General features: G+C 42.7%; 1 protein-coding gene across 2 annotated transcripts in view; it reads left to right on the forward strand.

The window, feature by feature from the left end:
• The window catches only part of LOC311057734 (uncharacterized protein), a 58,123-nt gene extending 45,008 nt beyond the window's left edge, over nt 1-13,115 (forward strand). For both annotated transcript variants that reach the window (XM_084074777.1, XM_084074776.1), the window contains exons 12-13: nt 1,497-1,823; nt 6,980-13,115. In XM_084074777.1, the coding sequence (XP_083930903.1) occupies nt 1,497-1,823; nt 6,980-8,689 (2,037 nt within the window). In that variant the 3' untranslated portion in view covers nt 8,690-13,115. The remainder of the gene's footprint in view (nt 1-1,496; nt 1,824-6,979) is intronic.
• Nucleotides 13,116-13,389: the final 274 nt, after the last annotated feature.

A 13,389-nucleotide genomic window follows, 5' to 3' on the forward strand; every position in this document is an offset into this window, starting at 1 on the left:
AGCACCACTGATACACTGAAACATAAGTTTTTCAGAATACTGTTGAGATTTAGGAGACATGTAGAATCGGCTTCAGGTCTCAATGGGTTAATGTAGGACGATATGCCATCCCACTATGTGCAAAATACACAAATGGTCTCAAGCTCTCAACGTTGTGAGCTTGTAGATCAGCTTCGTAGGGCAGCATAGTTTTATTTTTATGATTTATTTGGGTATAATGGAAAAGTAAACAAAAAGCCATGACAGAAATTCGCAGGTTGTGGAAAGTTTCAGGTTATGGAAGGTTTTGAGTTAGTTGAAAATAACCTAAAGTCAACTACATGTGAAAGTTAATCTGTCAAATTTATACTTGAGTTAAAGTACTTGGGTAGGCCTACTTGGCTTTAATGAGTACATTTTATTTTTAACATCAATGCATTGCTTTATTGAAATGTAGACATCGCCCCCCCCCCAAATGTTCACAACGCATGAACATCGCAAGGTGTTGTGAAGTTGTGTATCAGCTTTTTTCAGCTTAAAAAAAAACAAATTCTCACGTAAAGTACAAGATAACAAAATTTACTTAAGGACAGTACTCAAGTAAATGTACTTTGTTACTGTCCACCCACCACTCAGTGCTTATCTGTTAAAACAAGGGGCCAGTCCAGGGGGGGGGGGGGGGGGGGGGTGTGTGTGTGTGTGTGTGTGTGTGTGTGTGTGTGTGTGTGTGTGTGTGTGTGTGTGTGTGTGTGTGTGTGTTTTAATGGCTGCTTTACATTATCAGTGCAAAACAATAGCACTACTGTACTTCAACATTGCATGTGCATGATTTAAGCTTTTCAGCAGGCAGTCAGTCTGGCACCCCCTGGTGGGAAGAGATAACATTTTTACTGTAGCTCAGACAGTGGTATTCATCCTTTTTCAAATCAAGGTCCATTATTTATACGGCATTTGAGCCACAGAACCACCGTTTGATGAGATTTAGACTCTCAGACCCAAGACTTAGAATATTTTGTTGTCGTTGGATAAGATTTTATCCACAATTCCATGATGTATTGATGATGGTACCATAGGAGAGATGACAGGCAAAGGTTGATCAAAATAACAATTCTTTAATTAAGTTATGCAGATGTTTAACAATAATGTAACTCTTGAGAGTGTAAAATGAAACCAAATGGTCCATTTGGTTTCATTTTACACTCTCAAGAGTTAAAGATCTGTAAGGTTTCCTTTTGGTTACCAACTCTCCATCATTTAGCTGGGGATCACCTGGAACCGCCTCAAGGACCACTGTTGGTCCCCGGACCACTGGTTGAGAACCAGTGCTGTAGCCACGGTTCTCAGGGGTAGATGTGGGGAATTGCACTTGGACTTTTGTCTTGTAAATAAAAGCAAATATTTGTATAAAAATACACCCAGCAGGATACTCTGTGACAGAAAATGTCATTTAAAATAACGTAAGCTTTTCAACGTTCCAATCAATCAATTAATCAATCAATCAATATTTTGTGTCCCAGGGTGGGGTGAGTCCAGACGGTCCCGTGGTGGTGGCGGTGAAGAGGGGGCGCGGGCGACCGCCCGGGCGCCGGAACAAGGCCACGCTCATCGCCCAGGCCAAGCTGGTCGCCCAGCAGCACGCCAAGGCCAAGGTGGTGGTGTCGTCAGGGCCGCTGCCGGCCAGTCAGAACCTGCTGCTGCTGGCCCCTCCCCTCCTGGCCGGACGCCAGCAACAGCTGCTGGCTCCGCCCCTTCTGGCCGCACGCCAGCAACAGCTGCTGGTCCCGCCCCTTCTGGCAGGACGCCAGCAGCAGCAGCCTCTTCTTGTGAACGTCAAGCAGCTCAAGGTAACGAACGACCAAAGAGTTAACCCATTGAGACCAGAAGCCAATTCTACATGTCTGCTAAATCTCAACAGTTTTCTGAAAAACGTATGTTTCTATATCAGTGGTGCTCAATCTTTTTCATGTCAAGGACCCCCAAAATTATATGTATTTGGCCGCGGACCCCCATCAAAATATTTTGTACCAGGGACCCCCCAGAAGCAAAGAGTTGAGTTAAAAATGTTCGCTTTAAAAATATATATATTCAAAGATTTGCACACATTTTCACGATTTTTCAAAAATAGCAGATCTACAAGCTCGTAGCGCGGCACTCGGTGCCGCGCTATGAGCTTGTACATCTGCTATTTTTGAATAGCCCAAAGTGTAAAATAATGCTTTTTAGCTCAAATCTAAAAATGACACAGTTCCAGGTCTTAATGGGTTAAAAATCATTATCTCCTCTCCTCGAACTTCTACTCCACTACATCTCAGAGGCAAATATTGTACTTTTACTCCACTACGATTATTTGAAAACTTTAGTTACTTTGCGGATATAAATTATTATATTATAAAACATACATTAGCCACTTTAGCCCTATTTTATACCTAGGCTGTTTGAAAATAGCCGATCTACAAGCTCACAATGCGACGTGTTGTGAGCTTGTAGATCTGCTATTTTCAAAAATGTTGGTGCTTTTACTTTTGGTACTTTAAGTACATGTTGATACCAATACTTTTACTCAAATACATTTTTAATTCCGGACTTACTTTTACGTAACAGAGTACTTCTACATTGCAGTATTGATACTTTCACTTAAGTAAAACATTTGAGTACCTTTTCGACCACTGCTTATTGGTGGACAGTAGGAAGTACATTTACTTGAGTAATGTGCTTAAAGGTAGGCTAAGTGATATCTTTTGGTTAAAACAAAAAGGTTTTTGATTAAAAAGTAGTTCAGTAACAGACGTCTCCCTGTCTCTCCAGCTCTTTAATAAACAGAAAATGCATTTTCAGGTGGGTGGCAAATGAGGAAAGAGTACCCATTTATCAGCTTCCATTTTTTAATAACGTTCCAGTTCCAATTGCGTCTGCTCATTTCTTTGTGCCATCAGTTCCAATTTCACTTGTTAAATCTGTATCCTGTATGAGTTCTCTATCCTGATTGGACAAAATTGGTATCCCGACCTGAAAATGCATTTTCTGTTTAATAAAAAGCTGGAGAGACATGGTAGACTCCTGTTACTGAACAAACACTCTATACAGCAATGAGTACTATCAGCATATAGAGCTATTTAATACTTGAACCAAAGAAAATCACTTACCTACCTTTTAATGAGGGGATGGAAAAGGTTCCCTCTTATCTGGAGTGGTTGATAGAAGGAAAGTTGGCCTCACATGAACAACAAAAAGACTGACAGATGGTAAGATTATTGAGCCGTCCACACTAGGCACTATAGCTATAAAAATGAATGTATTGTATCATTTTCATTGTTTGTTAAAATTCTAAAAGGACAATAGACTAAAATAAAATGGGCCCTATCTTGTGTGCAATGAGGACATTATAAGGGTCAATATTGATATATTGGGCCCTATCTTGTAAAGCGCCTTATCCCTAATCTTCTTAGGCATATTTTAATACTTTGAAAAATATTTTAAAATAGTTAAACACATTTTAAAATAGTGAAAATAGACGATCTACAAGCTCACAACGCGTAGATGCAGATCGTCTATTTTTGCGATTTATAAGATGTTTTTCCAAGTATTACAAATACTTAAGAAGATTAGGGATAAGGCATAAGATAGGGCCCAATATATCAATATTGACCTTTTAAAATGTCCTCATTGCAAGAGATTGCATTTTAGTTTTCAATCGGGAGTAAAAGCCGTTCCAGATGACTTTCATAACAATGACGGAGGCCCTGGTGGCTGGAGGCTGGTGTTGTGTAAGATGGCTGCGCTGTGCGCTACAGTAAAACCTCCTTATCAGAGGAGAAAGGGCCTTTCATCCTTTTCAAGCTGACCTTATAAACAGTGGCTCCATATGTATCACATAAGTGGCAGTGTTACAGTACTATACGCGCTGACCCCTCATGGGGTCCAGAATATATGGTTCATGACCCTCTGTAGGAATGTGAAAGACTTGAACTGTACGGTCGCTGTGAAACTTGACACTCCTTGCTTGGTTGAACCCGGGGCCGCAAGAAGTGACTCAGAGGGCATCCAGAACCTCTTAAGTGGCTATTCTTCTATTGACAGCCCTATTTGTGAGTAGTGTTGATTTTGACAGCAAATGTAGATTTGGTCATAGTCTTTTGAATAAAATTCAATTTTGTATTTTAGTCATCTGAAATGTTTTACTGCTAGTCTACTTTTAGTCGACTAAATATCATCAGATTATAGTCGACAAAATCTACAGTTGATTTAGTTGACTAAAATGTATTTTGGCGGTGCCTTGATGGCGTCGTAATGGCTGATTTTACACATGGATGCATGCTGAAAATAGCCGACAAGCTCACAACGCGTTGCAGCGCGACGCGCTGTGAGCTTGTAGATCTGCTATTTTCAGAGTGCAGCACCCGAGTGCAACCAAACATAAAATGACTTGTCTTTTAGTTCTACTCGATCTCTTCTCCAGTAGTCCCTCACTAACATTTTAGTCTAGTTTTTATTTGTTGACGAAATTGTCAATACATTTAGTCTCAGTTTTAGTCATCATACCTTAGCTTTGATTTCGTTTTTATTTAGTTTTAGTCAGTGAAAGAAGGTAGTCGACGAACATTTTTTGTCATAGTTTTAGTCGACGAAATCAACACTGTTTGTGAGATAGAAAAGTCCTGTCAGTCAATATCACTTCAACAGAATTGGTGGACAGAATAGGTTATATCTTCACCGGTTTTGAAATTGCACATACAGTACGCAGGATGTTGAGTCATGTGAAGCGGTGGTCCCCAAACATTTTAGCTGGAGACCCAAACGAGACTCTAATTAATTAAAATAGCCGACCTACAAGCTCACAAAGCGTTTAAGCCTTTTTTTTTCATGGAATTTCTTTTTTTCATTCATGAACAGTTGATTTGTCTTTACCAAAGCTTGCAGACTCAGAGACAAACCGACTAACCCAAGCTGTCGGTAGATGATGTGATATATTGGTGAGTTTATTGTCGTTAACTTAAATACAATCAGATGGGAGTCTTCTATCTCACGAAGAGGGCTGAGGTTATGCATATCCTCTGAGTCGCTTTGTGGCCAGGATGATCCTACAGTTTTCCTGGAAATTTCTCATTTGTTGCAGAATGAGTCCACAGTTATAATGACTGTTTAGGATGTTTCTCAACTTCTCCTGGTTTTGGCTCACATGTTTAAACTCCTTCCTCATTTTTCTGGGGACCCCCTGGAACCCTCCTCAAGCACGTCTAGGGGTTTTAATTAAAGGTAGGGTAGGGTCAGTGATTTTTAAAATAAGTGTTAAATAGCTCTATATTCTGATCTCATTGCTATAGAGTGTTTGTTGGAACTGGAACACTATACATTTTAACAAAAAAACGTTTTGTTTTAACCAAAAAATCACTTACCCTACCTTTTTAATTAACCTGCATTACGGTTTGCTCAAAGTTAGTACAGACGACAACCAAGTCTTAGATTACAAAGTTATTTATTTTCAAGTAACAAATAGCTTGCCATGCCTTTAGTTGTAATCATATTTCAGTTGGACAGAAGGAAATAAGACACGAGAGCAGCAGATAAGTCATGGGATACTCTTCCTCTTAAGTGTGTGTGTGTGTGTGTGTGTGTGTGTGTGTGTGAGGTGGGGGGGGGGGTTATCAATACTGTAATGTAGAAATACTCTGTAATACACTTTAAGTACAAAAGTAACAGTACTCATTATGCAGTACTTCCCGGCCATTTCACACGTTTTCAAATGTATAAAATGTCTAAGAAATCTGTTGAAAATAGCATATCTACAAGCTCACAATGCGCATTGTGAGCTTGTAGATTGGCAATTTTCAAATGGCCGAAATGTGTACAGGGCTGAAGTGGTTAATGTATGTTTTGTAATAATATTTTAAATAATTGTAGTGGAGTAAAAGCACAATTTTGCCTCTGAGAAGTAGTGGAGTAGAATTAAAAGTACTGAAAATTGGAAATACTCTGGTAAAGTAAAAATACCTCAAAATTGTACTACAGTACTTGAGTAAATGTACTTAGTTACTTTACACCACTGATGCGCAGCAGGTATGTCGCCACTCACCACACCCAGATCAGAGTCCAATTAGCTTGACCCGGGTCAGGTGTGACTCCAGCCATCACCCACCCCTGCAGTTCAGCACTGTGAGTTAGGGTTAGGCACAGGTTTGGTGTGGTTGACTTCAGCCTCACTTTATTTACCACATCACAAGTTCACAGGTAAAGGAGTTGGTGAAATTCTTATCCGTTCAAGCTGCCCATGAATTGCAGTTAACATTAAGAATAGTGCACAGAGAAGTGGATTTAAATGCAATAGATCTACTCTCTTGACTTAACCATTTGTTTGGTTTCTCAGGTGTATTCTGAGATATATCTCACGATTTCAACTTAGAGAATTGCACAATTTAGAGTTTGGTCTATTTTGGCTGTTTAGTTAATTAAAAAAGTTTTTTGTTTAGTTTTTTTGTGCTCAAGTAATAATTGTGTTTTTAAGAGTGTTTTTTTTAATACATTTTTAAACCTGTGATCATGCTGAATGTTCACTAAGCAATCAAATATCAAAACAACTTAGAAGCAGACACCAAATATGTATGAAGTGTGTGTGACATATCAAGGTTGACGCCTCCTCCAGCTCTGAGGCATCTGTATCGCGGCCGCCATTTTGGAGAAGGCAAGCTTCCTGACTATTGACCAATCATAGCGTGTCTTTTCCAGGACTCGGCAGAATCTAGTTGTATAAAAAATATAACAGGACATTTTTATACTAGATTGTGACAAGTCCCGGAAAAGACGCGGTGTGATTGGCCAGTAGTCAGGAATCTTGCCTTCTCCAAAATGGCGGCCGCAATACCGGTGGCTCCAATGAACTGCAGAGGCCAATGAGGTATCTAGGTTTCTATATCTATGACCTACACCTCCTGGGATCCAACACTCACCTCTTGACCTCTCCTGGATTCCTCCTCCTAACACTCACACCTGGTTGTTCTCCTTGCAGGCGCCCCAGACCCAGATCTCCTGTCCCCAGACCCATGTGGTTTACGCCGGCATCAACCTCAACCTCGCCAACATGCCCCTCACCCCAGAGCTGTCCCCCATGTCCGCCCCGCTCCTCCCCTTCCAGCCCAAACCGGGGAAGGAGCCCCAGCCTCAGGAGAACAACGGGGACTCTCTGAAGCAGCAGCAACCCCCCGCCCCGCGGACCTCCCCGTCTCCCCTGCCGAGGCACCCGGCGGCAGGGGGGTCCCTGGGAGGAAGCTTCAGCCCCACCAAAGGCATGTGTCCCCTGGACGTCTTCAGGACCCGACTGGGCCTCCACAGACCCCCTCCGGAGAACCCCGGCGCTTTGACGCCGCAGAATCCCACCCCGCGCCCCCCTGCCCCCATCCTGCACCTCCAACACCTCCACCACCACCCCCACCCTCTGCAGACCAAGGCCGGAGGAGGCCTGGGAGACGCTCCTCTTCCCGGTGGGGAGCGGGACCAGTCCCATCCCCACCAGCATCACCAGCACTGCTCGGGGTGCAGCGAGGACGAGGCGTCCCAGCGGGGAATCCTCCGGGAGGGGAAGAGCCGTCCTCCGCTGCCGCCCCTCCGCGTGCTTCCCCTGGACCTGGACTGCAGCGTCCACGTGCGGCAGCTGATGCGGACGCGGATGGGCTCCACGCAGCTCCAGTCCTTCACCCGCCGTCTCTCCGAGGTTCTGTCCCAGGACCTGAAGCCGCTGCCGCCGCCGGCATCGGCGCCGATGCCCGCCGTCCTCCCCTGCTCCCCCGTCGTCTCCTGCTCCCCCGTCATCTCCTGCTCCCCCGTCATCTCCTGCTCCCCCGTCCTCCCCTGCTCCCCGGTCACTCCGCCCCCCGAGCAGGCCGCTCCCCTCAACCTCAGCATGCGCTCGCCGCCCGCTAAGCGGACGTGCTCGGACGACGACGGCGGCGGCGACGACGTGGATCCGACGTCGACGGACGAAGGGGATCGCGATCCCCTGCAGCCTTCGGCCAAGAAGCCCAGGGTCTGCTCCTCCTCGGAGCAGGCCGAGGCCCAGGACCTGAGCCTGGGAGGGAGGTCGAGCTCCGCCTCTGGGAGATCGGGCGGAGGAGGAGGAGGTGTAGCGATTAAGAGCCAACAGGAGGAGCCGGCCGACCTGAGCTCCCCGGTCAGGCTGCGAGCCTTCCTCCTGGGCCTTCCGCCCTTCAAGGTCAAAGTGGAAGAGAAACCCTCTCTCCTCCTTCCTCATCCTCTTCCTCTGATGCTGCTGCCGCCGCCAGCCGTGGCATCCGATGCCGGCTCCCTGAGGGTCGAGACCAAGACCACGGAGGTGAAGAACGAGGCGACGGTAAAGACGGAACCCCGCGACGCGACCGCTGAGAAGACCGAGGCGGCAGAACCCTCGCTCTCGGGGGGCAAAGCGGAAGCCGTCGTCCCGGTCCGAGTGGAGACCCTCAAAGCCGAGGACGTCGACACGGAAAGGGAAGACGGAGAGGACGAGGAGGAGAAGGAGGAGGATGCGAGGGAAGTGAAAGAGGAGATCGCTGAGCCTTGCGAAGCCATGGACCAAAACGGAGATTTCGGCGAGGGGCGGGAGGAGGAACTGCCCCTCGGCGACGACGAGAATATGGAGTGCAACGTGGAGGCACTGACCAACGGGCTGCCCCCCAGTGCGGTCGTTCCTCAACCCACTGCCTTAGCCTTGGCCCAGCAAAGCTGAACTGAATGTGGCGTTTTTTTAGCCATTCACCTTACATTTACCCCTACCGACTAAAAACACTACGGTGCGATCCCACTGGAACTCTGACTTAAAACGGAATTGGGTCTTGGGATCATAAGCCGCTCAAAGATAACTATCATTAGCAGAGTCATTAGGTAACTATTAGCCCAGGTATTTTCAGGGTAACCTTGGGGACGGTGTTTGGTTTTTGGGGAAAACCTTTTAGGCCGTGATGAGCCCAACGTTTTTTGGATGGAAACAAACATTTTGTACCGGTTCAGTCGGGCTGTTTTTAATCCACGAAAGCTGGAGACAGAGAACAGCACGGGAGTTGGGATTATTATTATTTTTCCTCTTTTTTTGTTTTTGTTTTTGAACTATTAGGTATTTTTGGATTCACGGCTGCCATTAACCTCCAGTGGAGGAAGTGTTTGTCCCTCAGCAGACATGACAATCCCTGTCTCTCTCTCTCTCTCTCTCTTTCTTTCTCTCCATCTCTCTGTACTGTATGATTCTGCCTCTGTTCATGTCTGTCCACACAGTAATAATACTGTGTTAATTTAACTCTGAAGAGTGTACAAATGGAACCAAATGGACCCGTACGGGTCCATTTGGTTCCATTTGTACACTCTTCGGACTACGGGTCAATTTGGTTCCATTTGTACTCTTCAGAGTTAAATTAACACTAGACATTACTGCGTTTTAGTGCGATCTGTTTCAGAAAACTCACAGAATGTTGACATCGTTTGAGACTATTTTCATCAAATGGCTCCTTTTCACAACACTATCAAATGTTATGTTTATATAACAATGAAATACTGAATGGAACCGAGTTATAGAATTTTTAAGAATGGATATTACATCTAAATAGATGATGCTATGCATCAAGATAAACTTGTTTAATCTACAGTATATATATATATATGTTAACTTTTTCTAGCTCGTTTAAACAAAAAGAAAACTGTTCGGCCTACTATGTACTTTTAGGGGAATGCTGTTATTTTCTACAAAGTGTTATATATATAAATATATATATAATGAATATTTAGCTGTTGTAAAATAGATCGTTTTTGGGAGTACAGAGCACGTTGGGTCTTTTTTTGCTAAAGCTGGTGGAGCTTTGCGTCATGTCACGTGACGTGACGCGTCGCTCGCTGTACCCGAGAATTTATAAATGTGCTCCTCCCTCTCAAACACACACACGTGCCTTAACGCCTGCCGTGAGCTGACCGCTTCCCCGACTAGTTCCCCCAGAAGTCCAGAGGCTTTTTAAACAATGCAATGTCAGAAGAGGGATACCTTTTGTGACATTAATAAATAGAAGACAAATGTTCTGAGGTACCCTGGCAATTTAAAGTTTTCAAGTCTCTTGTTTTCCCCCCTCTCTCAAGATTGTATGTTTTGTCTTCGATGTGTGACACTCTCCAGGCCTACAGTAAAAAAAGAAACGTGAGTGAGTGTTTTGTTCACACATGGGGTTTTAAATGTGTGCTTAAAATAAGTTCTGTGGTTGACATAAACTTAAAGGGATAGTTCAGCCCCAAAAATGACTTTTTTTCCCCTATCGATTAGTCCCCCCATGGAGACTTGAATTCATGGATATTTTTTTGTTTGTCGCATTCCTAAGCCAATAATTTGATGATCGGCGGAGGCTCTGGTAGGAGACTCAAAGTGTCAACTTTGAGACATTAGCATCTTATCGCCGGTCATCAAATTATTGTGACAATATGCGACAAAAACTAAAAAATCTCCATGAATTCAAGGCTTCATGGGGTGTGTAATTGATAGAAAATAAGTCATTTCTTGGGTGAACTACTCTTTTAAGTATTTCATCTTTTGTTCTGCAACATAAAATGACACCTGTTAATATCTCAACAGTTAATTTTGAAAGCCATTGTGTGTTTAAAAAGACAATTTGTATAATGTGGCTAAAGACATTTTAAAATGTTTTTGTTGATTTGTGGAGATTGTGTTGTTGGAACAAAATGTTTGGATATCATAAGCCTTTGTTTGCTAAAGAGCTTTTTTTTTTTATGTATCCAAAACCCGAAAAAAAACTAAACTCGCTCCCGCCTGCAACCTATACGTTCTTGGAGAAGCCATGATGGAATTAGCTTCCAGGTTAAGCCTGGTGTTGCATGCCACAAATAGCAGATCTACAAGATCTGCTATTTACTGAGCACGACATCGGCCCGCAACCAAGTATAACTGAGACTTTAGTCTTCAAAAACACATCACTAGAAAACTTCAGCATAATGGTTTTAAGGGACACAATGACAATGTCATATTTACGTGGAAACCCCCAGCAAGACATTAAGTATAATGTAACACTTATAAAGACATTACGTAAATATAACACTTAAGTACTGTAAGTAGTTCCAACTGAACATTTCAGCCACTCTAGTATTTGGATGAGGTTTGAACAGAGTAATTAATTAACCACTTAAGCCATATTTGATATATTATTTGAATAGCAAAAAAAAAGCAGTTCTACAATGCAATGTATTGTGAGCTATTTTCTAAAACCTTTGCACATTTTGCCTAAAATGACATGCCCACAAATAGGGATGCCTGCGGCTAAAGTGTAAAATGAATATAAATTCAATGAAATTGCTCTCTATTGGTGAGCCGTTCAACACGTTTTGGAGAAACGAACAAGTCACTTTGGAAAGGCATTGTTTTTCAGTTTCACTTCACACAACATACTTTCTTTTCTTTTGTTTTTAGGTAGGGTAGAGATTAAGTGCCAATACAGGATTTAGTTTATCTATCGTTTGCCTTGTGTAGAAAACAAATTCAAGGGGACTCAAAATTCAAAAGAATCTATTTTTCATTACAACCTACAACCTTGAAATGTGTCATTTAGTTTATCCTCCATTGTCTGTTTTTGTTTTGTTTTTTTTGTCTTATCAACGTTGGCTGGATTTCGTTGCTGTCGGGCCGAAACCTCCCATCTCCATTTTTCAACTTTATACGTTTTTTTTATTTTCTCGTAAATTGATGCCCTGCTTCATCATACGAGCGTCACACAAAAGTAGTGAAAATAGCCGATCTACAAGCTCACAGCGCGTCGCATCGTGACGCGTTGTGAGCTTGTAGATCGGCTATTTTCACGACTTTATTCTTATTTTTTTTAATGATAAAGGAACGGTTTTGGACATGCAAGGTTTTCACCCGACGGCATCGGTTTGCACACTACTGAATCTGGCTGTCGCAATTTCCTCTCTCTCCCTATTTATATCAAACCTCTGACTCATGTTTAACTTCTGATTTACGTCATTTTAGCTAGACTTTAGTTGTATTATTATGGTTATGTACTGTCGTATTATTCCTATCATCATTGCTATTATTTTCTGAATTATTTGATTGTGGCCATAATCCATTTTATGTTGTATTTTTTTTATCTCGGTATTCAGAGATTTTTTGTATGTAATATTCTTTCTGGAATGAATGAATGCATGGGGGGGTTGATTTGGGGGTCAACCACGTGAAACCTTTAGCGTCCCCCATTCTGGGGGCGACGAACATTAGGCAAAAATAGCAGATCTACAAGCTCACTGTAAAAAAGCTTGTAGATCGGCTATATTTTCAGCCGAAGAGATTTGTTATAGAGGGAAATACTAGCGGACCTGGTATAGAGCCCTGGGGGACCCCGGTCAACTTGAGTAACATCTGTTTTTTTTAAGTGGTTAAAAGGTTAGTTCTATTCTGTAGCGATGGAGGTAGATCGTTGTTGTTGTCCGAAGAACCAAAGCTTATTCTGTACTGTAACCGTTGGCAAAACAAATGTATCACAACTTGGCAAGACTTGGAAAATTAAGAACTTGATTTTAAACTCAATTCAGACTTGACAGTTTTATTTCAAGAAAACATTAGGAGTTGTCTTTCTACACTGTTCTTTGTTTTTTGTTTTTTTGCTAGCCTATATCAGTTTAATAGTTTTTCTTTCTTTTTATGAGAAACTGACGAGAAACTGAATCTCGCACAGGAAATGATGTAGATGTGCGTACCTGCTATTTAAGAGGACCACGCAAGTTTATATGGTAGCGCACACACACACACACACACACACACACACACACACACACACACACACAGAGACAGCTTGGACGCCTCCCAGTACATGCACAGTCTTCTATACTGTTAATTTGCTTGAATAGCTCCGCTGGGACAGATCGAACACTTCAGTGCTTGGCTCAAGGGCACATCAGCAGCGGTTGAGTGAATGTAAGAGCCGTTTGTCGTTCAGGCGCTCAACGCCTGTTCTCTCCTCCTCATGTCCCTCTGTCACGTTAGCATCAAAACTACCGAGGGTTCTGTGTCTACAAATAGACATGATAAATCACTCTTTTTAGTTTTATAGTCTTTTTTTTGTCTACTTCTCTGATATTTAAGTTTTAGTTTATTAAAGTTCGCATAGGTTTAATCTCATTTGTTTTGTTATTGATTTCAAGTGTAATATTAAATGTTTACATTTTTTTTCATTACTGTTATGCATGTTGAGAAACACATCTGTTCTACTCCCAGTGTTTTTGCACATCTTTTGCCATGCAGTCATCAATGGCACTGTTTGTTAAAAGTACTTCAAATTAAAGTGCCTAACTTGCCTAAAAAAAGAACAACATATGAATTCAATGTGTTAATGATCTCATGATCCCATCTCTCTCCCCATTTCCTGTCCGCCTACTTTCCCTAATAGT

This window comes from Gymnoscopelus microlampas (genome assembly GCF_963454915.1).
Source record: "Gymnoscopelus microlampas genome assembly, chromosome: 12".
NCBI classification, from domain to species: Eukaryota; Metazoa; Chordata; class Actinopteri; order Myctophiformes; family Myctophidae; genus Gymnoscopelus; species Gymnoscopelus microlampas.